The following is a 25810-nucleotide window of genomic DNA, read 5'->3' as shown; positions in this document are numbered from 1 at the left end:
CTCATTGCTTTGGGTGATGACCTAGGGAGGACTTTAATATCTCAGTTAATTTCAAGAGGCATCTTCTCATTTTGCTTCCATTTTGCCTGCAGACTGGATACAGCACCAACATTTCTCTGCCTGCGCAGTGCACATATTAAGAACTGCAGATATGTGACTGTTTTCCTTTGCCGTGATGCTTTCTGTAGGTTGTGTGTACATTAGAAAGTAATTCCTGAACACTTTTACTGCTTCTTCAGTACAGTGGGACAACACAGATTTCAAGCACAGCTTCTTAGTTTTCCTCCTGTATGGAGCTGCAGGCCGGGGATATGGCTAGGAAAATGATCTGATTAAACAGCACTTCTTTGTAGCAACATCTATATCACAGTAATCTCCATTTTTACACAACGAATGCTTAGCACTCCAAATGCCTTTCCTAATGGCGAGCATGGCTTTAAACAGTCCTGTGAAGTTGTGTTGTTTCTTTCTGGTAGCACTATAAACTGTGCCTGGATTTGTAGTGGTTTATCTGTATCTCCCACTCATGTTCTTCCGGGGAAGGGAAGGCTTGTGCACATTTACAGCTTTTGGGAGACTTCCCAAAACAATGCTATTTACACTGAATTTTTAAAAAATCCATTTATATTTTCATACAATTCTGGAACAAGGTACAGATTTATAATATCATAAAGATATAGAATTTTATTTTGGATCTCTGTAAGCCTAGATTTAAGGGCCATTCAGAAATGGGATCTTAAGAAAGTCAGATTTGAAATGGGTCTGAACTGCAATCGATCCTTTGCTCATAGCAGTCTCTCGTGACCCTCCTTAGATTAAACTGTTTTCTGAGGAAGCAGAGACCTGCCGGTATATGGTTCTGCTATTTGAGAAGGATTGCTACTGCTATAGCAGTCCTGATGTTTGTTTGCTTTTTCATTGAAATTGATGTACCTCTCCCTACAAAAGAGGTTTGGAGGTGGTCTGAATCTCTGTTGGAGGTCTCCCTGAAAGGATTATACATTGGTTGAAATTGTTATTAAATGTCTTAGTACCAATTTATCATAATCCTGAAAGCCATTTTGGCTTTGTTCCTACTGACCAAAAGTATAAGTTGCTAACTTTATCACCAGATGGGTGGGCTATGGCCCATCCTTGCTGTTCTTATTCAGAAGCTCTTGAAAGCTGGGAAAAAACAAAACAGTAGTATTGCCCCAGCAACAGAATTGACACTAGTTTAGAGAAGAAAACGGTGCAATTACCGTGCATACTGACAGCCGGCAAAGCGCGGACTTTCAGTGGAGCTGAGTTTAATGTCTCCAACAGAGGTAATGAGTTTATGTTGGTAACAAAGACTGACTTGAACCTACAGTTAAGCTTAAGTATTACTTTGAATTTTTCATATGCTACTGCAGTTTCTGATTCTAATGGGAAATGATGCTAGAACTTCACAAGTAACATTAGAAAAGCTTAATAGAGTTTAGCATAACGAAGTCAAGGAATTTTCATTAAAAAACTCTTTTCCTGTGAGATTTCAGGCCTTAGAACTTAGGTAAATATGTGATATTGTTACACCACACTTTAGAGTAAGCCCTGATTTCAATTTTTAAAAAGAACTTTTTGTCTTAATTATCTTTGGATAATTTATTTTTACTTCTTGTCCTTTCAGTACTGAAATAAGGTTTCTATATCGTCTAAATGACTCATACTTTTTTAAATACTCAAAAAAGTCCTAGAAGTCCCCCTTAAACAAAACATGAGAAGAATGGATCCTGCTTTCTCACCACAATGAGCAAAGTCTCCTCTTTTATTCAGAGTTTGCTTCTACTTGATCATCTGTGTATGTCGTCAGAGGTAATATAGTGGGTGAGGTTCCAAAGAAAGAAGTACATTCTTGTTAATGCTTTGAGTTTAAACCTGAGCCACTGAATTGCATGGCAAAAAGATCACCTGCTGTGATTCAAAATGTGCAGAGAAGTACCAATAGAGGAAGAAAAGGACAGTTTATGGACAAATCAGCAACTCCCAGCACACTCACAGATGTCTCCCAAAGAGTTCAAAGTGCTTCCTCCTATGCACATCTTACAAGCTGTTGCCTGCGTTGGGAAGGCAGCAGACAGTGATGTACACATATATATGGTTTTGAGCCAAGGAAGCACTTAAACATGTGAATAAGTCCACCTCTACTCAGGTAAGCACTTAAGCCCATAATTAATGTGCCCCAGGACATTACAATATAAATATCTGCAATTGCTACTTAACCGAAAGCACTGTAATTTATTTATATAGGTTCATGCACATAGAAAAATGTAAAGATGAAAACCCACCATACTCTGGGACCTGGCCTGTTCCACGTTTCAACAACAGTCGCACTCTCCTGCCACCAGACTTGATTAGCTCTATTGCTCTGGCATGTGTCATGTCCCTTGTGCTTTCTCCATTGATTTCAATTATTTGATCTCCTACCTGTCAGGTAAAGAAGAATATTGAGTCAGACAGAATTGCAGGAAAATGAGCGTTTCAGAAAGAGACATATTCGATGGATCACAGGTTACTTGAATGACAGACAGACACATCAAGGTAAATTTGTTCCTGTCTGTCTGAGGGATATTACTGGCAGATTAAATAACCTCCAAAGTGGATTCTGAGTGTGGTATATCAAATGCTGCTCGTCTTCTGCTGAAATCGGTGTAATACATTTGTAACTTGCCTCATGTCTTCTACATGTAAGAGGTTTTTTTGACTTGCTTGATATGTTGGAATCACTGGAAACGTTATCTGTGTTACCTTTTAATTTGCAGTGTTGTTTGGGCCCAGAAAGACTGTTGCTGCATTTAACTTGCAGTTTCCATAGAGAAAAGAGAGGTTCAAAACACAGATACAAAGATCCATCATTTGAATATCCAAATCTTGGTAGCAAAGTTTCACACAAAATTAAGAGCTGTTATGAAGCAAACTGTTAGACAAAGAAAGGTTAGTGCTATGGCACAGATCACGCAGATTTGCTGGAGTTCTTACAGAAGCACGCTTTGAAATATTTACCCACAGAAGGTTTTTGCTCAGAGTAAGCACAGCCCCTGGCTGAGCTGTCTAGTTAGAGCAGCCGACTGCAGGGCTCTGGTTACAGATTTCTGCCGCTCATCTCCTGGCTGGCTTTCCAGTCAGAGTTAGCTTCGTTATTATTTTTCCATCTCTGTTTCTACAGCTATAAAATGGGGCACTGATGTCTGTGTCTCCCATCTCCCTCCCAGCTTTGCCTCCCACCGGGATGTTTCAGTTCTGCTCTTCTGTCTGTGCGAAGAGCCAGCTTTCGATGCTGGAAACCTTCTCCGTGAATAGGGGAGCGATTGCTTTCCACCGTGCCCGGTCGGCATGGCAGACAGCACATGTACTAACCAGCAGCCGTACAGCTGGTTTGGTGCTGCAGTACCACAGCCACCCACTTTTTTTGTGAGAGAGTAAAACGAGCAACACGGTGAGGCGAGGTGTGAGCCTTGTATTAGCAGCCCACAGCCTTTGGAGTCCATGTTTTGCAGCTGTGCTGCAGAAGCCTCCCAGCCCCATCGCAGGGGTGACCCAGGTGAGGCCCAGAAGGACGGCTGATCTCCTGGCGCTGGCAGAGGTGCTGGTCCAGGTGATGGCCAGCCAAGAGGGGTGTGTGAGGGTCTCAGCTGAGTGGGTTCAGCAAACTCTTTCACCAGTGCCAGAGGGGCACATCTGCTCAGCGGGATCACAGCTGCCTCGGTCGGCATCTATGGCTTCCGCACTGTGTGCATCCACTAGGCTGAAATAACAATGCTGCACGCATCCTGGAGAGGGTTTCAAGGAGACGATGCAGATTTGAAGATGATGGGCACTTCCTTTTCCTCTTACAAGCCTGTCTTGACAAAACCAGCTCTTTGCTGGCCTTGGACATTGAAATGTTTTCTGGGTTGCATGTTTTCTTTGCTACTATTGTATTTCTGTCAACTAAAAGCGTAATCCTTCAGAGGCTTTCCTTTCTTCCGGAGTTTGAAATATAGTATTTACCAAATAATTGTGCATAATATGAAATGTCAACAAGACTCCTAGCATCAAAGAAAACTGGAAGGGATGTCAAGAAGTTATCCAGTCCCTACTTTTTTTCAGAGAAAGAAAGAATGCCACTAAAAGCACTATGGCAGTGTTTCTCAATCGGAATTCATACCTTGTCAATAGATGGTGCAGCCTATTTTAAGAACTCTCCCAGGATCCTGTACACAATCTGTGCCAGTACTTCACTTAACTAACAAGCCATTGATCCGAATAAAACCTCGCAGCCTTGCTATCACATTTTGTAAATGCTGCAGGCTTAGCAGTGGGGGGAAAAAATCAGGATTATTTTGTGCAAAAAGGCCTTATTTTTGCAGTGCAAATTTCTTCCTCGGCGGATTTTCTCTGTTAGGAAGAATGAATTTGGTTTCACCATGCAGTATGCATTTTTAGACACTTCTGATGACATCCAGGTCACAGTGACACCCCGTGCAGGTGCTCTCTGGACCGTGGAGAGATGTCCCCTGGGTTTGGCCATGCAGGGCTGTTCGCATCACCCTGACCTTTGGAGCAGCTGGTAGGATGTAGTTGCTGCACACACTCAGAGCAGAAATGGAAAAATCTCTGTTACCAATTGTGTAGCACAAAGACAGAAGATAGATTTGTAGCATCCCCACAAGGATACCAGTCAGGACAAATACAAACAAAATTCAACCAGTTTGGGAAAACCTGTTTCTACATGTCATGAAACAATTAAACTCTGGTGGAAATCCTATAAAAATAAACTCAGATTTTCCAGAGGCTTAAAGACAGCTCTTTTTTGTGTCATGTTGCCTGCATAGACCATGTTTTGCAGAAGGTATTTGAAACGATCTTGTTAGCATGTTTTGAGAGAAGAAGTGTCAGATTAGATCAAATGAAGGAGGTGTTTTTAACACTCCTTGATAAATAACCATTAAAATGAGTACTGATGAAAGCTGTTCAGAGCACATACAGGCCTTCAAATAAAATCCTCTGCACTCTAGAGCAGAAAGACAGAAAGATTTTAATACAGTTTAATATGTAAAAAGGTTAAGTTAATGTCACATTTTTCCCTTGCTGTTTGCCTGCCTTCTGTTTTCATTGGTCAATATGCAGGAACTATCTTGTATTAATGTAACCTTTCTGTATTTCAGTGGATTAAAATATTTTTTCTCTGTAGGCAGCATGTAGCTGATTTGATAGTTCCCTCTTTTATTATAAAATATTATGTGCAAATAATCTGGCTAAGCTTAAAAAAGGCCAACATCTTGGTTACAGGGCCGAAGGAGGGGAGAGAAAGAAGTCTGCAAAAATTAGGTGCTCTGAAATTTACTTCAAAAAGTGTAAGACCAGAGGTAAAATGAATAGTTGCAGGAGCAGCGGGTTAATTGTGGCTGACTGATGTATAACTGAATTATACTGCCTTTGCAGCACAAGCATAGCTCTGATTAGATAAGAAAAACAACGTGGAAGAGAAATGTTGTCAACGCTCTTACCCTGAGAGAAGCTTCAATTAGACTTTACACTCATATCTGGGGAATTCATACAAAAGAGAAAACCTTGACTGAGGAGTGTTTCCCCATGTGTTTAATAAGGTACAAATTCCTACTCTTCTTTTTTCTGCAGTTAAACATTCATAACCTCGTCCTCCTTCCCCTTGCCAATGTGGATTCTCTGATGTTTGATGTGGGAAGAAACCATGCTGTATGCTCTCTCTCTGTCCAGACATTCAACTGTGCTTTCTCTCTCCTCTTTTCTATTGTGGAATAGATTTTTAGATATTGTGGGACTATTTCTGTCTTTTTTAAATCCAGTGATTAAGAGGAACTTAGATATACCCACATATTGAAGATGCACCAGGGTGAGGGCAGAGGTAAGGGTAAGGACATAAACAGGTCTGGAAAGAACCAGTGCCTGTTATATGGGATCTTCCTTACTCTCTTTTCAGGATCAAAAGTTGGTTCCTGCAGTTTTATGCCACACATGACTTTTATCTACGCTTGTCTTCTGGATTTCTGGACCCTTTCAAGTTTGTCTGCCATTTCCACACTGGAGATATTACCAAGCTGGGGTAGGCAGAACAGATCAGAACGGTAACATTCTTCACATGTGGGAAAAACACTTATTAATAACGTTCCCAGAATGAGACCTTTGCCTTTTTGTAACACATTGGTTTTGTGATTCGTGGCTAGCTTGGATTCTGAGATTATCCCCCACAAGATAGACAGTTATCTAGACACTCCCAGTGTCTAAACAGTTATCCCCCATTCTACATTGTGCATCTGACGTCTGCCCTGAAACGAGCACAGTGCAACTCAATGAATTTTATCAGATTGACTGTTTTAGTATGAAATTTTAATTTTGAAATCTAAAAAAAAAAGAAAATCAGAAATAAGAAATGAAAATTACTGATATGACAAGATCAACAATTTACATGTTGATGGATTTTTTCAACTTTTTGATAATTAATCACAGATTATTTCTGAGAATGAAAGTTAAAGGAACTTTTCTCTATTATTTGGCCTTAAAAAAAGGGAATATGTTTTTCTTTCTTTAGTCTACTACTAACTTTCTTGTCCTCCATGAATTCTTTGATGTAATTACTAATAGTCTAGAAATTACTTTTTCTTAGTCATCGAGCATACATGAACATCAGCAGGTTCGGTTGACTTGAATCTAAGTATCCTTTAAGCAGTTTTCTCCTTATTCTGCTTTATACTAATTAGTCTTTGTTGAAGTTGATATGGCAAGTTTATGGTCCTTCTGAACATCTCATTGAAGACTGATACAAAGAAAGCACTGAATATTTCAGCCTTCTCCACAGACTCAGTAAGCTATGGGCCTCTTCTGTTCTTCATATTTCTTTTAATATATTTGTGTTGCCTTTTCTTGTTACCTTTTATACTTTCCTTGCAGCCTGCTTGGATATCATTCTGATACATTTAATCTTCCCTCTGCATCTAGCGGGACACCAGCCATCTAGCAGGTGTTGCAGCATCAAGCTTTGAGTGTCTAAATCTTTTATTGGGTATGACCTGTGCCATTAGCTCCTTTCATGGAAAGTGACACATTTGAATATCAAAACATTATTTTTAAGAGTCATTTCAGCAAGCTGCCTTCTGTGGAGATATAAAGCTTTTCAGAGGAAACACCAGAATATTTTAAAAGATACACTTCAATGTAGCAACATTATTATTTTGCATGACATTTAGTTCCTCTATCATTTTACATTTTATGGACTTCATTTTTGTGAAGAAATTAATGGGAAAAACAATTCCGCACATCTGGAGAGTTAGCCACCCCTAAAATAATGCCTTCAGCTCCCGTGCCATTCAGGTACAATTTTTGCCTGATGGCCTGAGAGGAGGCATGCATCCTAATCACCAAGTTTTAAATCCACAAATAGCAGGGAAAAGGTTTGAGAGCATGGCCCTTGAAATCCAATATTTTAATCTCACAAAGCCACAGACCGCCTTCGGCTCTTTGGAATAAACTTTAATTCGGAGGTGTCGTTGCATGGGATGTGTGCGCGGAGCTGCAATGAACGCAGGCCTGTGCAAGGCTGGCAGCTCTTTGGTGGCCAGTCGTGTGAAACAAAGCCATGGACCCATTCCTGCTCCCAACAGGCAGGCCCTGAATCGCGGGACACCCCCCTTAACTGGCATCAGCTCTGATTTGTAACCTTCCTGGCAGTCTTCAGTAAAGACTACAAAGCCGGAGTGATCAGCCTCCTCACCCTCCAGACGTTCCCACCAGCTTAAGGTTGAAGCGCGTTGGCAAGCCAGCCTGGGAAGCTTGCACAGCTGCTGCCTGAGCGGCATGTATTCTGAAGAAATGCGCTCTTTGCAGCTATGAATCTGGCAATTTTACACACATTGATTTTACATTGTGTGTCTTTCTTCCTACAGAACGTGGACCTGGCTGAATTTCCATGCTGTTTGGGATAAATGCCTACCCAACCCATCGGTTCTCCTCCTGACCCAATGGCATTTGATAAGGAGAATGTTCCTCTATTATATTCTTACAATGTGCAAGCACAAAGTAAACACCGAATACTTCTCCCCCCTGCCTTAATGTTTTTAAAGTTGAATATTAATGATTTAAATGTAATTATGAAAGTAGTTTGTGTGTATGGGAAATGTCTCTTAAAAAAATCTGTTTCAGTTCCAGTTAATTCAGATGCTCCATCCATGCGTAAGAACAACTGAGCTATAAAATTGGGCAGCATGTTTTCTGGCAATAATGAGAAGATAATATTCCTAAGGAGTGTTTAAGTGACATCACTATTGATAGGTTAATTAGAAAGAAAATTGTAAAGCTCCTCCGAATCATTAGAATAAAGTGCCTCTAGTACATGTGAGTTTGCCGTGGAGTCTTTGTTCTGACCATATTTTATAGTAATTATTACCTGTCTTGTTAAAAAAAGCCAACCATACTTACAAACAGAATTTCAGAAGCAGGCTAAATCAGAAGGACATGCATATAGCTTTAATGTAGCAAAGAGTCTTTCCCTTGCTCAAACGTACTTTTAAACTACCGATGACAGCCTTGTGTACGTTTGCTGCCGTCAGTGCGTAAGGAATGATCTTTAAGCAGGTGTATAGTTCCCGGTTGCACAAAATGAAATTAATTGTGTATGCACATTTTCATTCTATGTTAAATGAGGAAATCTAATGATAAAAGCAGCCTCAAATGATTTGTGCAGAGGGCATTGCTATCTGTCATTTTATTAATGCATTTTATAATTAAACCTCAGGAAAGAGACTAATTACACTTAATTCCTTTTATATAGGCATTCTGCTTTTATAACTGAAACATTTTTTGCATATTATTTGTTGCTGTTGTTATTGTTAATGAGTCCAAAAGGCTGAGAGATTGTCTGTACTTTGAGACTGACTAGCAGCTCCACAATATGTGTTTTGGTGAATTTCCAAGTACTGTCAAGCCCTAATATCACTGCCTGGAGTTAGGCACCGGCTGACTATCTGCTGTGCACGTTTCCTCACAGCAGAGAATCTGCAGTGCCTGGAAACCCCGCGGGTAATGTGTGGCCTGAGCAAAGCTATGGGGTACTTCTAGTCTTGGACCCCCGCCAGTGCATTTTAGGTGTGTGAGACCGGGTGTCTCGGGAAGAGACATGGCATTTCTCTTTGGAGGAATTATGCTAACGTGTCCCATGCCACTTTTGAAGCAACCACCCATCAAGGTTGAGAGTCACAAACTCTCTTCTTCTGTGGCCAACCAGTTGTGTAAGCAGCTGCAGCTTCTTACCCCTGGAAATGCCGGGCTCCTTGTTCCTGCAGAGAGCTGCTCTTGCCTCCTGCCCAAAGGGGGAGGACACAATGTGGGGAAGAGAGGGGCCATAGGACATGGGCTGAGCATGAAATGGCTTTCACACCACTCCTCAGCAGGTGCTCTAGCTTTTTTTACATTTCACTTTTTCACCTTTTCCTGAGAGAGGGAGAAACATGAGAAGTGCTATTATAGAAAGAGAGCTTGGAAAGTGGAAAGTGTGCATGGCCGAGTGCCTGCGGAGAATGGGCAGTGCAGGAGAGAGAAATGGAGTTTGCAGTGGTGGGTGGCTAACAAGAAAGCAAAGTGGACTTGTGGTAGCACAGTTGCCTTGATGTCTTCTGCAGCATTGCTGCAAGATAATCCATGTATATGTGAATTAAAAGTGTCAAATATAAAAGGAAAATTCATTGTCCTACTGGAGTTAATTGATATACCATTACTTTTTTTAAATAGAGTTAGGATGACTCAGTGTAGTATAATGTAATATTAATAGCATGTATTCACCACTGCAATCATGGATGGGAACCAGTAGAGACTGTTAAAAAGGAAGAAGAAAATTTTCTGGTATATTCTTGATGGTCTCAGGAAATTCCCATTAGGCAAAAGCAAAGCAAATTCAAGATTTGACAAGCCAATTTTATAGATCTTACATAGAAGCCTGGGCATAAATATTCGTGGTGACTGCTTCATCCAAAGTTGCATCCAAACAGCAAAACAGAAAAGCAGCTAAACTCTGACAAGTTAAACACAAAACCACAAAAAGGCTTTTGAGGAGGAAAAATGCTAAAATGTAAGAGTTAAGAATATGTTTTCAAACATACCAGAGGAGCGGAGCCTGCTGGAGAACCAAGATCTCAAAAGATAGTTTGGGCACAAGGTAGAAAAGCCCGCAGAAAAAAGTTAGACAAATTCTTTGCATCAATGTTCACTAAGAGGAGGACAGCAAAACTCATACAGAGGGTCTGCTTGCCACGGGGGTGAGTCTGAGGAGCTGGCTCCAACAGCAGTGTCAGTGGCAAAGATTTTAGAACAATCTGATAGTAAGAAACCACCAGAATTAGACGGCATTCATCCTTGACTCTGAAGGAATTTGGATATGAAGCTGCTGAACTAGTAGCTACGGGATTTAATCTACTGCCTAAATCAGTAAATGGCTGAGTAGCAGAGGAATGGGAAGTGGCAAGTGTGACACCAGTCTTTAAGGACGGTCCTGGAAAGTAACCAAGTGAGTCTCATGTTCAGTTGAGCAGACGGAAGGAAGCAATAAGGATGGTGAGGGTTAGTTGGCACATGGATAATGATGATATAGTGGGGAAGGGTCAGTGTGACTATTGTAGAGGGAAGCCATTCCTCACAGATCTATTGCAGGTCACTGGAGCTGTCAATAACTATATAGATAAATGTGATCTGGTTAGTACACTGACATTTTCAGAACACTTTTAACAGTAAAGGCTCTGCTGTGGGATGAGAAAGAATAAGGTCTTCTAGGTAAGAGATTAAATTCTAGGGAAAAAGAGCTTTAAATAAGTGGTCAATTTTCATAATCAGAAGACCTTACCATAGTGATTGTTCTGTTCAGCATATTTGTAAATGGCATTGTGAAGAGGTTGAAGATTGGGGTCATAAGATTTGCAGGCAACACAATACCATGCAGGATTGTCAAATCTAAATTTAAAGTTAAAAGCTGTAAAAAGATATCACAATACTGTGTGTTAAAGCAGCAGGTGAAATTCAGTGGTGCTAAGTGCTAAGTACAGTACATGTGGAAAATTACAGACAATCACTCTAAATCAACCATTACCCCTGAAGAGGCAGATCTCATGGTCCTTGTGGTTAGCTTGCTGAAAATGTCAGCCCAGTCAAAAAAGCAAACAGAATATTAACCATTAAAGAAAGGATAGAGAATATAGGAGAAGCCATCGTTATGTTATTTAGGAGCACCGATATCTTGAAAACTGCAGATTGTTCCAGTGCTTCCACCTCAAATGAATGTGGTAGACTGAGAAATGGTTTGGAGTAGGCCAATGAGGCTGGTTGAGGGTAAAGAACAGCTCCCTTCTTAGGCAAGATGGAACTGACTGGTCAGCTTCAGTGGGAAAAATGTGGATATGATGTAGGTGAATAGAATAAGGAATGATATGGAGAATGAGGAAGCAATCAAAAGATTATTATGCTGTAGCTACAAACAAAATAAGGATTTTTTTTTTCAAACAATGCAAGCATTTATCTTTGGAATCCATTGATATAGTAGATCAGGAATGTCAAAAGCAGAGTGAATTAAATAGTTAAAAAATACTCCTAGATACTAAATATGAAAATTCCAGCATAAAAAAAATCCATAAATTGCTGATTGCCAGGGGCTTGGATGTTGTTATACCCAGTGAAGAATTGTTTCAAACTTGCCCTCTATTCCTTTCCTAGGCATCTTCTACTTTGCTGGAGTGAGGATACTGGGCTGGGTGGGCCGTAGGAATGGTCAAACATCTGTATCCTTTTAGCTTCATAGGTGATCTATCCCAATTTCTACTTGTTATGGTTTCAGAAAAGAGAGAAATGTGGCTCCCTCTGTCATTCCTGTTGCTGGACGAAGTGTTTCAGTTATCAGAGCAGCATCATTTGGTGTGTTCATTTTTTGCTAACATTTTTGATTCTTAATTTTTTAAGGGCTAATAAATTTTTTAGACCTGAAAGCCTTTATAAATCTTCCATGAAATACAGATATAAATATGGTGCCTGCCTGCCAACTAAGTACTTAATTCTTAAAATTTCATGCTAAACCATTTTTAGCAAGATTATTAACTCGTTCTTTTTCATAGCTGGCTTGCAAGATTTTGCTATTAGGCATAGAGCTACAAGGATGCTTTGAATGTGTCAAATTGAGTACATTTTCACAACAGTTATGTTAATTACCTGTGTGAGAGGAATATTCTTTCTCCTTACCTTTCTGCAAACAAATTCTAAAAAACCACACACACACACACACAGAACCTTTTGGAGAAATGCTGAATAATAGCTCACCTACAGTTAATTCATTCTTGATTTATTAAGCTTTTACACTGTCAAAATGTATTCAGGATCCCCGAGGACCTCAGTTTGCATTTCTATGTTGTGTAGACACATGAATGTTGATCAGCTTTATGTCTGCATGTCAATATATTCTTCCTTGAGTTCTGCCAATTACACTAACCCGGCATTGAGCTCCTCTTGCCACAGGCTGGCACACAGCTCTGACGCTCAAGTATCCCAGTTGAATTCCCAGAGTTCAGATCAATCACACCCAGTCTCACTACAAGTGAGATTGGACAGTGATGTATGTAGTAGGGAATTGGTGTGTGAATGAGATTACCCCAAAGGGACATGCAATTCGGTGGGAAAGCATGGCTAACATCTTCCTGTACTGTTCAGAGGGATCACAAATCACAGAATAAATGGATGGGACTAAGAATATCTTTGTCTTTGTGCTCCATTGTAATGACAGTGTTGACATTCACTGAACACTTAGTATAAAGGTAAGATTTATATTACAGCATAAAGTAAGCCAGGTATGCCAGAGGTTTTAAGAGTAAGTGCTACTTATGTAGAAAAGATTGGCTACTTAACTGACATGAATCACTCTGTAGGCATTTGTCTTTCAGATGTCTGCACAAGACCTTAGTCAAACACAGGCTGGTGGAAGACTGTATGCTCCTGGAGCATTCTTGTGCCCCTTATGTGCGGACAGAACATCAATATTTTCTATCAAAATACTAGTGACTTTTCAGCGGGGTTTCTGACAGCCTTCTCAAGCCCTCACTCATGCCAAGTGCTCAGCAGCTGACTCCCTGCTGCTCCCAGCACGCCACCTGGGGAAGCCCTTTTTGGCTCTTAGGACCCACCACTGCTCCTTCCACCTTCATGTTTGCTGTGACTAGTGTAAACTTGCAAGAGGCTTTCCAACAGCAATATCCACTTTTCTCCAATATTCTGAACATAGGACTTCACTGCCTTTTGAGACTTGGAGTTTTGCACGAGTAACTCAGCAGTATATCTCAAAGTCTTCAGCTTGCTTTCTGATTCAAAATAGGAGTCCGAAGTTTGCTATGGCAAAAGTTAAGGATTACACTGCTCAATCCTTGGTTTATTTTTGGATACAGCGATTGCCCTATATGTTTGTAAGAAGGTCATGACTGATCAAGACATTCTTGCCTTCTTCCCAGTTTCTTGCTGCAGCTTTCTTGATCAGATAAATAAATGTCTGTATCTATGATCTTCTATCTCTACTGTGTGACAACTGCTTGCCTCTTATTTTTAGTTCTTTTTCCTCTAATCACTGTCAAGCTGAGCTAAGCCACTTCTTGCTTGCTGTACTTACTGGCTGCAACCTCTGTTGTATTCCAGTGCAGACTGTAGGAAATAATCCTTTAATGTGGGGCTAATCAATGGTGGAGCATCCCAAACAGACGCTCTGTTCTTTATTAACAAGAAATCTAGGAGAGGCTCTATACCAGTGAGGAGCCAGTGCAAATTGTGGGGTCTGCATGGCAACATGCTCTTAAAGATTTCCATTTACTGCAGAGTAAAAAAATCATTCATTCTTCCTTTTGAGCTTTTATTGGATGGTCTCTGACAGGAAAAAATCAGTCCTGTTGAGGATCAGTGCTTTTTCACATTTACCCCTTTCCTTTGGCAATAGGACTACAAAAAGCTGAGATAACCCTGCAGAGACTCAGTTCTGGAGAGATTGAAGTGATGTAGCGGTAAAGCGTGGAAAGCAGAATCACAAAGATTAAGGGAAGGTGCCTGTGTGTGAAGCTACAGGAACTGTGTGTGATTTCTGGTACAAAATTTGGCTGTGGAATGGGAATCTCACGAAACAATACACGTGGCAGCCCAGCCATTTCTGCTTGGATTGTATCTTCTCTAAGGTGCAAGAAAACAGCTACTAAAAATACATTTTAAAAAGAATGATGACACTTTGCACATGATGACACGGACTTAAAAGAAGCGTCTGTGGAAGCCGTATTATGTTCAAGCCTCAGACAGGAAATGATTCCTTAATTGGTGGAAACATATGACTTTGATCTTTTAAAAACCTAGAAATCAAGGTCTGCTAAAAACAGATACAGTGATAAAGTGACTAGATGAACACCAAGCTAAATGTGTGCAACAACAAGCAATCAAGAAAGTTGAAATGGAAAAAAACCAACATGATGAACACAACAGAGAAAGACTTCTGCTTTGCATGGTATAAAAGCCTTTCCAAACACTGCAGGGACATAATTAACTAAAGTTTCTCTAAACTTTGCCTGCTTTTCAGCTCTGCCGATCTATTCACTGAATCCAGAATAGCTCAAGTGATTTCTGGGTGCCTGACTTGAGACGTTCAGGAGAGTCCTGCTCCAGGGAGATAGGTTTATATTCCCTTGTTAAACTTCACTGTTATGCAGCGTTTACAGAGCCCAGATAGATAGCTGCTTACATACTGCCTATTCCTTGGAGGGAAATGTCAGTTTTGAATGCTGTTGAATGCTCGTACATGGGTTTTGACGGCGGTTTCAAATATAATGCTTATGCCTTCCATGATTTGAAACTTTAGTTCTGTTTCCTTCCAAATAAGAGACAGGCTCCCTTGTCTACCTGCCTTTTTTGACCCTTGGCTCTTGAATACTAAACTATTCCTTTTTGCTAGGAATAATTCTTGGTGTAGGTGGATGAAGTTTCCCGAATAACCACAAATAAGGTTGGTGTGATCTCTGTTATCATGGGAAAGGTTCACAGCAAGCTAGAACAGACCAAGTAAGGCCACACAGAATCCTATGCAACAACAGAGAAGCTCATAATTGACGCTGTCGGAGCTTCCTGACCCTTGCGCCTATTTTTATCTCCAACTGTGTACAACTGAAACAAAGAGAGGGGCACAGACTGCAGGAAAAGCAACAAACAGGAAAAAATATTGAAAAGTCAAAGGAGGACTGCAAGGCATGAAAGTATAAAATTCTGCAGTGCCTGTATATCAGATGTCTGTTCTGCAAATATAGAAGAAAAATCTACAAAAGAATGAGAAAAATAATGTAGTATTAGGAGATATAAGAAGCTAGAGATAGGGCTAACTGGTGTACATGGACTGAGAAAAATGAGTTGACAAGACAATGAAACTAGAAATGTCAGAGCTGAGAAGTATGACTTTCATGGAAGATGTGAAAAGGGACGTAACTCACAAAGTGACAAAACGACACAGGTGCACATTAGGTATAAAAAAGCACATTTTGGCCTCATTCTTCATGAATTTTGCATTCACTAAGCCCATTTGTGCAAGATACTCTGTATCTTTGCAGCCCTCAGCCACAGGCTCTTTGTTTGATGCTGGTTTCAATAAGCATGCTGGCTGCAGGAGATATCATTCAAGGCAATAAGAGATCTGTTGATCATATCTCACACGTCTAGAAACCACTACGACCATCCTTAACAATTCTCCTGAGAGCAGTCAGTAGTTCCCCGTCTCTAAGGCAGGAAGGGATAGAGATCTGCAAGCAGAGCTCTGCCGATCATTGTCCTCAATGCGAGACAAGAAGAGAAATATGAGTTATCGTGAGCCTCATCTAAATAGACCCGTAAAATTGTTGCCAGTAGCATTTGAATCTTCAGAGGCTGTGGGGACTGTGTTCCACATTGGTTGTGTTACGACCCTCATCTCTGGTGACTGATTCAACTCAATAGTACTATCATCGACAGCGTGCGCGCAATATTCTTGCCCTACTCTGAGACCAGGCCTTGCAGTTTTATTTTCCAATATTGCCAACACCAACTAGTTTCAAATTTTTTTCCTGATGTTAGGATTACATGAGAAACGGAGTCCTGATGTGCTCAGACCTCTGCTAGTTCTGGATATAAGATATCAAAGGCATTAATAATTCTCCAAACTTTTTTTCTTGATTCTTTTAATACATCCTTGTCTTACGGAGCACAGACATGGTCCTATTCACTCCTTTTTTTGCCATGATGTGGCATGAGTGACAGAGTCTTGTATTCCTGGTATTCCCTCATCCTGAAGAAGAAATGAGAATGGAGATAAATTTTCAGAACTCAGAGGTCTCAGCAAGTCTACTTGCCATTTAAAGTTTTGGATAGCCACTTTTTCTTTTATAGTCTATTTCTTAGATCTAATGAAATGTGCTTCATTACTTCTAATTTGTATGATATCTTGCTCTTGGTGAAATCTCATTTAGTTTACTGAAAGTGTTTCGAGTCACATGTTTCAAGTTCTGTAAACCTTTGCTGTGGTAGGCTTTTCAGAATTATCTTTTGCTTCTATTTAGACCTCAGAATCTTTTGAATGTGTGCTGATAGACTGTCACAGTTTTTAGCATGTGCACAGCTGCCGGGCTCATCCCATCACTAAGGTTTTGCAGTGCCCACTAATAGCGTACAACATGCAGACTTTGACTTGCCTATCTGGAGCTGTCTTCGGTTAGAGGTTGCATTGCTTCAGTTATACAAGATTATAAACCCACTAGAATAGATGTAGTTGTGTTACTTTAAAGTACTTTATATTCTTTTATTTATTTCTGTAAAGGAGGGAGGTTTATATCAATATGAATGTGGGGCTTTTACCAGAGCTTTTGCTAGCTATAACTAGACTGACAACAAGATGTTATTTGTGGAATATATTTATTTATTACACCCATTTTTTTCAGCAGCTTAGCTGATTTAATTTTTCTTTTCTTGGTTTGGTGAGTAGGAATAGTCTAGTTACACGCATTATTTCTTTCTATAAGTATGATCTGTGCCTTGCGTTAGCTGCTTCATGTTGTTCTGTAAGGCTTCAGTTAAATCAAAGGCGGCTGTTCAAGGAGAAGGAAATAGGAAGCAAAACAATCATGGATAAGTAGATCATGAGAAGAACTATTAGCTGGAAAATGCTCCCGATAAAGGTCCTACCACATAAGCATGGTTTACTATCCCCAGTTCTGAAAGCCTAGGATCAGAGAATCTGATCTTTAAAGACCATGGTATGTGAAGCGAGAAGCACTACTAAACAGATTTTTGCATATTTTGCTATAGAGGTGCATCTGTGAAACAGAGAGATACAGAACTGCAGCAAGCAGGCTGGTGGTCCCAGGCAAGGAATGGGAATGATCCTGCATTATTGACAGCAGATGTAAACTTAGGAAAGGAGATACAGGTGCAGAATCTGCTTCCTTTGCTCATCTTCCTATATACTCTATTCCTTTCAGCAATCTTTTTGTTTGTTTTGTTTTTCTATTTTTGTTTTGAAAAAGCTGTTTCTGGAGCTTCTGCTGTCCATCAGTCACAGGTCACTGGAGATAAGAGTATTGCAAGTTCCAAACCCATTCGTGACTGTCAGGTTAAAAGGGCTGTTAAACAGGAGACTACAACACAAGACTCTGACAAGACTGGAGGGTAAAACTGATTCCAAAGAACAACACTTTTAAAGGGGAGAAAAAACCCAGTTACAACTATCTGCCAGAATAACACTTGGCTGTGTATTGTGGCCATATCAACAAAACACCTTTAAGATAAGTTATTTTAGAAAATATATTAACATTTTTCATTATAAGGTACAGGATTTTTCCTAATGAAATTGAAAAACGCTGTGTACTTGTGTTACACACTTGGTATACTTAGGCTACTAACAGAGTGGATAGTCTGACCATTCAAATGATGCACACATTTCAGTAGATTGGTTTTTTGCCTAATATGGGTTATTATTTGAAATGAACCCTCTCTAAAGGCATTGTTCCTCTGTTGTTCTATAATCTTAGCCATAGGTTTCCAAATATATGATTCCAGAGCTTATTAAAAGCGCAACTTTTTCCTCTTCTTTAATCACATTATGGCTGATAATGTACATCTTGCTGTGGTAGTGCTACAAGTGAAGGAAAGAATGAAAATACTCACCAGAGAAGATAGTCTTGAGTTACAGTTCTAGCTGCAGAAGTAATTCCCCTATATTTCACACAACAAATATTGTGGGAGTAGTTCTCAGTTACCAGCTGCCTGCCTAGCTTCCTTGTCACGGGGACTGCTTGTGCCACTGCTCCCTTATGCAACCTCCCAGCGCCGGGGGTTTGCACCCCATGGTGTGACTGAGGACTAACTGCCTTCTAAAATTCTACAAAGTGGGCAAATTAAGAGTGATTCGAAGCATACTAAAACTCTCGAGTTACATACAGAAAGTCTCTGATTGTATATTTAGACCAATGACAATGCTCTTTCAGCATGAAGTCAAACTTGATGAGATTGTTAGTATCACGAAACAGAATCTGTGTAACAACCATGACATTTGCAAAACCTGCTATTACTACTGTACAGAACACAATTTTCATTGCCCATCTTTATAATTAAATATTGGTTCAACAAGACTGCACTAATCAGACAATTAAACAAATTTTTTATGTTGATTTTACTACAACTAGAGAGATTAAAAACATCTATTTTTGATTAGGTTATTATTCCTACACAGAACATGTAGTAGTTTTCTTAATCATGGAATTTCTTAAGTGAATGCTTTTAGATTTAGTATTTGAATGTGGTGTTATTATGATTTCTACCAATACAGGAATCAAATACGCTAAGGCCTATGCAGACAAATAGTGAAACCAATCCCTATAAACAAGGTTGAATAATGTCAATAAACAAACTTAGCAAACACTATGTAGGCAACTTGATTAAATTAGTAAAATAACACAGAGCAGGTCTTAGGTTTTATAGCTTTCCAAAAAGTGTCACGTAGCTATTGCTTTGCTTTTGTGATAAGAGACGTAACTGTTAATTTTCCTGATATTATTATCAAGGTAATACCAAACTCTTTGTCAGAGATTTTTGAGTTGCTTAGACATGAGTAAAAGAATAAGGAGAAAAATGTACAAAACAGTAACAGCTACTATTAACAAGAATTAATACATTTATTCCACAAAGAAACTACACGGACCTACTATAAGTTTCAAGTAATTTCTTCAACTCTTCCAGGACGAGTTTATAATATTAGAGGTGTTTGGCATTGGTTCTTTAAAATCTGATCAGAGATGAAAAAAACGCTTTCTCTTTGATCCCATCAGCAAACATATCTGTAAAGGCTGAAAAAAAAAAGTTACAATGCATTTTACTTACCCTCATCCTTCCATTTCTTATTGCTGGTCCATCTTCTGCTAACCGCAACACATACAAATCCATTTTGTACTCCCTTCCTCCTCGAATACTAAACCCAAAACCTTTGGCTCCTTTCTCCAAATCAACAGTGAAATAATCAAAGTCCTGTATAGATAAATATAAAATGAAAGACAATTAACCATATGAATGTCATGGTATACACTCAAGAAAACTAAAATACACCTCTTCAAAAGTGCACCTATCCAATTGATACAAGCAAAGTGACCTTCAAAGGTCTTCTGCACTGACAGATTTTTGCCATTTCTGAAAAGAGACTTTAGCCAAATGTAAACGCCTGTCTAAACCACCCTGAAAGGGCATCATCCAGCAGTTGCCTGGTACCAAAAGCTCTCTAGATGGTTTCCATATTTTCATGGTATCAAAGTGTAAGCGTTCACGTCTGTGCAAGAAATGCTGGTTTGGCAAGTGAGGTAGCAGGCAGTTCCTGTGTAAGCACCATCAGAACTGAAAATGAGTGGGAGAGACGCCTCCTAAATTTCCAGCAGAACTTAACATGGCTGGACTGCATGGAGTTAACGAAGTACAGCAACTCTCATCACTTTGGTTAAAACGTGCTTGAGGAGAAGGTGCGAAGTAGATTTGAGTTTCACCCTTTCCATGTCCTGCAGAGACTGAGATTCATCTTTCCAGTTTTTCCTTGGTGGACCCTAACTCCCAGCACCATAGAGGGGTCTGGGTGGGACCTTACTCTGTTGCTTCTGATCCATTGGCAGCCAGGAGTGCAAAAGCCATGGGAGTAGGAGGAAAACGAGAGCAAGTTTGGGTTGTGCAGACCAGTGGCCAGAGAATTAAACTGGAGATGGTGTGAAACAGGCAGTCTAGATGCTAAGAAGCAGCTTGTAGGATATGTGCACGGGGACAGCGATTTGCTATTTAGATACTGACATGCATGCAATTTTCAGAGGGTTCTCTGGATCCTGTTTAAGAATTTGGATATTTCCATTGATATGTGTTTTGTGTCTGACTTTGAAAATATGGACATAGAAACCATCAATATATGGTTCCAGCACACAGTGTCCAGAAATTTACATTCTCTTATTTAATATTTTTCTGAGCTCTGTTTTTTTCTGCCTTTATGTAAAGTGAAAGGCAGATTCTTTTTTGAAAGTCTGAACTTTGGGGTAAATCCTAGAATTTTCACAGCTGTCAGTAAATATTTGTCAGCAGCAGACTCTTGTCCAAGGTAACATAACTGTTCATCTAAGGTTTGTTTCCTGGAATTTGTAAGGTCATGCCTGATGTCAAAGAAACTAGTTGCACAAACTAGTTTCTTCTTTCTCCTCATCCAGACTATTACCAACAGAAATGGAATTTTATCAGTCAGGATTATTATTTATTTATTTATTCATTCATATTACATAAAATCTTCATTTTCAACAGTGCTGTAGAAATGCAAATCTGACCTAAGTACATCCACTGATGACTGTATTATGTTCCTAGGAATAAAAAAACTTCTCTGCTGATGCAAGTGCAGCTTACTTCAGGGCTTTTATATTAAGTCTCCAGTACCTTAAAAATAGCACTTCTTAACGTTATAGTCACACGATTATTAATGCAATGTTATTTGACAGATCACATAGTTCTTCATTAGTATTAATGGTTCTGAAGTAATTTTCCCTACAGAGAAACGGTAACTCGGAGTAACAACAAGAAAGGTGCCTTTCTCTTCTATAATGTCAGCTTTTTTACCAGTATACGTGATGTCTCCCTACAAACCCTAACGCTTTCTGTTTAGGAGCGCTTTACGTATTTCAGTTTGTACCTGGGGCTGCCTGTACTCTGACAGAGGGTACTGCCTGGTGTCAGGCGAATGCTGCCTGTAGTCTATCAAGGGCGGCTGCCTGTAGTCGAGAGGTGGTGGCTGCTGGTAATCCATCACCGGAGGATGCCTGTAGTCCAGCGGAGGCTGTCGGTAGTCTGTCGAGGACTGCCTGTAGTCTGTAAATGGAGGTTGCCGGATATCAGGTTTCACATCCTGCCTGGCTTTTACTTCTGACCTATAGCTGAGAAAAGCAAAATGACTTTGTTTCAGAAAGCGGCAAAACATTAAAGCTATGTGTTACGTGCAGTATTGAGGAGTGAGAGCAAACTGCTTGACTGCAAAATTGCATAAAATGATTTTTCACAGAGAAGCAAAACTTTTGAGTGTAAATAGTCAAGGTATCCAACAGCAGTGAGCGCTTTTGAAACACGGACGTAAGGGATTTTCCCTCGGGTCATACTGTGCAATTTTCTAGCTCGTATCAGTGAGATCAGGGTTAGGCTCAGAGGGACAGGAGCAGGAAAAGCATTCTGATTTCCGCTTATCTTGCCTACCTGGAAGATGAAACTGCATGTGAAAACACCCACAATACTCACTAGAAAATAATCCACATTTTGAATGACTGAGAGCATGTTTTAACCTATGTTAATTTGTCTCTGAAAAGTTAATCTAAATAATCTGAACATTTCAAAATGTTTCCAGATATGTTTCAAAACTTTGTCACTTTATTAGTACAGTTACAGTAACATTATGGCAAATCTTCCTACGCACTAGCTTTAATTAGCTAAACCTCTATCCAGATGCAAAAATATCAGAACTATTTCCCTTTGACTTTTCTAAGAAGATGAAAATAGCCTACTGCCATATGCTCTTTTAAAACCTGCACTTGGCATCTATAATAAGACCTGTATGTATACATACAATCTTCTTTCTTTCTTTACTCAGTATCACGATCCCGTAAAAAGAAGATGGAGAACAAACAGGCTAACTGTGATGCTGAGCCTTATTAGTAGTGGAAGTAAAAATATTAGTGAGCATTCCTAAGGGTTTTATATATCTTATAGTATTTTGATTTTGAAACAGAAACAATGCATGTGGCTATATAAACAAGTTGTAATCTGCCTTTTAAAATCTAGTGAAAATTGATACTATATGAACTAGCAATAAGGGACCTTTTTCGGGAATAAGAGTCATCCTTGGGCAGGTTCCCAATATACAACCACAGCTGTATCCCAGAAGATGATGCTTTTATTTACAGTTGGAGGCACTGTAATTTTTGCTGAATATGTAAAAGGTGACATGACCAATTATGGCTTATGCTTTTCGGTAAAACTATTTCAGAATTTCTTTTTGGAACTTTAATTAATATAGTTTACTGGTCCCCTCTGAAAATTTCCAATTCAGCAGACATTTAATACTGACTTACAACGGCACAGAGATACTTTCGTGAAAGCTTTGCATTGGATTTTGTCTTCTAGGAGGTAATCACTTTTGGAAAAAGTATTCAATGAAATATAAGGCAAAGAAATTTGCCAAGTGTGATTAGTTGAGAGAAAATAATTTTGGGCAAGTGAAAATGCTACATCTGTGAAGCAAGGAGAATTAGAGCGTGGAGTGCCTAAAACAACGACTGAACTCAAGTACCTCCAAAGGCAAAAAGTTACAGTTCTCTAACCAGCACCTACTATTTGGGGAAGAGGGTCTTGATGAGGTATGTTGGTTACTGAAGATTAGCATAAAGACACTCAGTGTAATCAGCCTCATTTAGCTTGCCAAAAATTAATCCAAAGACTAAATAGTGTTGATTAGAGATCATAGAAAGTTGTATCATCCCACAGCCTGAGCATGCTTTTTGTATATACAGCTTTTAATACAGCTGGTCACAAAATTTAATTTTGACCATTTAATTTCCATCACAGATAAATTGATCAATGCATATACATAAATTACACATGAGAAATTGGCTGGAAAATTATACACCCTAGATAAAACCTATCGTAAAAATATTTTCCTGACTCCAGAACTGCAATAGATGAAAAAAAAAGACATGTAAGATAATGAAAAAAAAAAGAAAAAAAGAAGTCCACCTCATGATCAGATACTGATATACCCACGTTTTGTAAGTTGTGGTGATATAAGAAAGCATGTTAGCAATGAAATTATTAGCAAGGAATACTCAGTGTTTAGTTCCTCGCAAACATCTGATCCTGATGGATGCTTGAGGAAGTTTGGCTAGACCTTTGCTCATAATAACATGTTTCATACCTGAAGAAGACTTACAGCTCATCCTGGCATGCACAATTCACGTTCTGCGAGGGCAATCACCCACAAGTGAGGGCTCACAGCCGCTAGAAACAGCACGAAGACCCAGCACCAGGGTGTCCCGTGGTCCTCACAGGAGGCAGAGGCTGGAGGAGCCGCTCTTACCTGTTTTCGTGTCCCTGCAGCTGGAGGGGCTGTGGAGGCGGTGGCTGGGCGACGGGGCTGTGCTGGGCGACGGGGCTCTGCTGTGCCAGGGGACTCTGCTGGGCCATGGGGCTGTGCTGCTGGGCCATGGGGCTCTGCTTCTCCGAGCTGGGGGCCGAGGCTGGGCTGTTCAGCTCTGCGTAATGGGAAGCTGGAGATTAAAGACCTGCCACAGCGTGACATTTAATAAAGGGCAAAGGTAGACAATAATCATTTTTGGTCACACGCTACCTCTGAAAATTTATGCTTTGTCGCTTTTACTCTCTTGGGTTATAATTAGATTTTAAGACATCTGAACCTAATGGGCTCCTTTTGACAGTCTGTGGGATCTGAAATCTTGGTCACTTCTATAACTCTGGTTGACACCTCCATTATTTAAAACCCAACTGAACAAGGCAAATGACTCTGTGCTTCATGTTTTCTTTTAAAGCCTGGAAATACTGATATTTGAAAACTTTTCATTTTGAGAGAATGAACGATTTTATTGCTTTCACCACTGTTATGAGATGACAGACTGTTGTAACAAAAGGTAAAACACTGGTGTGCTTGTGTTAGCTCCTGCTGTCTTGGAGCTCAACAAGAGTTTCCTATCTTTTTTAAAATTTTTTGGACTGTGAACAGCAAAACCAATCTCAATAAATTCTGACTAACCAGCTAAACTGATGTTTTATTTCACTATATTGTGCCAAATAACCAGGGTTTCACATAGGAACACTGCAGAAAACCAGAATCTTTCTTTCCAAACAACATAAAATTCAAAAAGACAGAGAGGCTGGGGTAGGAAATGTGGTCTCGTGGCCTTATTACAAATGAGGGATGCCAACCTTCTTTCAGGCTTCCTGCTGCACTTGTGGGGACATACATTTGGCACTGAGCTCATATCAAATATATTGCTCCTGACACACTGGCATGGTTATGTTGCTCATCATTTACCTGTTAAGAAGTGTAAATGAGAGAGACTCCACCCACAAGAGGCCAGAGCACTGCAGAAGTAATTGCTCATGCATTATCAACGGCAAAGGTATGCATAATATTTTTTTATTTCTGCTTGCAACAGAATGAGTGAGGCCAGTGTGGCCAGCGTGGCGTGGTTCAAAGTGTCCAGAATGGACATGCGTATGGCTGAGCATCCCTGACAGAGATAACTATGCATGGCCCAGGTCTTGCCTAGTTTTATATTTGAATTTAGTTTGATTTTTGAATGATTTTATGTTTTAACATGTGAGTTTGTCCCCTATGACGGCACATTTCTAATAGCTCCGCACTTACATCATTTATGCTCATAATGATTTTAAAAATTTTGGCTACTTTATTAAAAATCTTTTCAATTTAGGCTTAATTGTCAAAAAAGCTTGTATATTTGCACTTAAAACACTCCTCATGCAGGCATAAGCAATACTTGTCTGTGTAATTACTATGCTTAAAGCTTTAATTGCCCATTTTGCATCTGTGAGTCTCTTTTGTATCACAAAGTTTCAGAGACGAAGACTGGGAATATTGTCCCTCATTTCTACATTACTCTCATAACTATGGATGAACTAGTCAAATCATAAGCTGCTTCTAAAACTGCTTTGCATTTAAATAGTATTTTTCACCTGAAAGTACATTATAGAGGTATTAGTTTTTTTCCTAATTTTATAAGCTGGGAAGCTAGTATCAGCAGGCAAATGAGGTGTCCAGTGTCACACAGGGAAGCCATGACTCGGACACATATAATTTCTCTCCACCCAAGAACATCTTGTAGCACTGCATCTCAGATGCGCCTCTGCTTTCTTTCTAATGTAAGGTACCCCTCTCTAACACCGAATCATTAGCAATTTGCTAGTATGAATTAATCAGGAGGCCTAAATAAGCTGCGCGGACTGCATGCAGCATCACGCTTGTTTGTAGATGTTTGCAAAACTGACCTCCAGTGATTACGTGGCAGCTCTTTGGTGAGAATTCTGAACTTGTGTGTGTTTGTGGTTTTCCCTTCACTGAATTCATTTAACAAAGTAGATAACTTCCCCCCAGCTGCAGTCCATGGCCCGTGTCAGACTATTTCCTTGTCCTGTTGCTGGATGCAGCAGCAGAAGGTAAAGGTCGTCTAAGTGGAGCATGGATCAT

The 25810-nt window shown here is 39.8% G+C and overlaps 1 protein-coding gene across 6 annotated transcripts in view; it reads right to left on the bottom strand.

The window, feature by feature from the left end:
* MAGI2 (membrane associated guanylate kinase, WW and PDZ domain containing 2) overlaps positions 1 to 25810 on the bottom strand; it is a 776571-nt gene that overhangs the window by 21073 nt on the left and 729688 nt on the right. For all 6 annotated transcript variants that reach the window (XM_054828768.1, XM_054828739.1, XM_054828749.1 and 3 more), the window contains 4 exons: positions 23666 to 23840; positions 21239 to 21479; positions 19417 to 19560; positions 2307 to 2445 (listed from right to left, as the gene is read on the bottom strand). In XM_054828768.1, the coding sequence (XP_054684743.1) occupies positions 2307 to 2445; positions 19417 to 19560; positions 21239 to 21479; positions 23666 to 23840 (699 nt within the window). The remainder of the gene's footprint in view (positions 1 to 2306; positions 2446 to 19416; positions 19561 to 21238; positions 21480 to 23665; positions 23841 to 25810) is intronic.

The sequence above is a fragment of the Grus americana genome, chromosome 1 (genome assembly GCF_028858705.1).
Source record: "Grus americana isolate bGruAme1 chromosome 1, bGruAme1.mat, whole genome shotgun sequence".
NCBI classification, from domain to species: Eukaryota; Metazoa; Chordata; class Aves; order Gruiformes; family Gruidae; genus Grus; species Grus americana.
The sequence above is the reverse complement of the archived record's forward strand: the minus strand, read 5'-3'. Positions and strand labels throughout refer to the sequence as shown.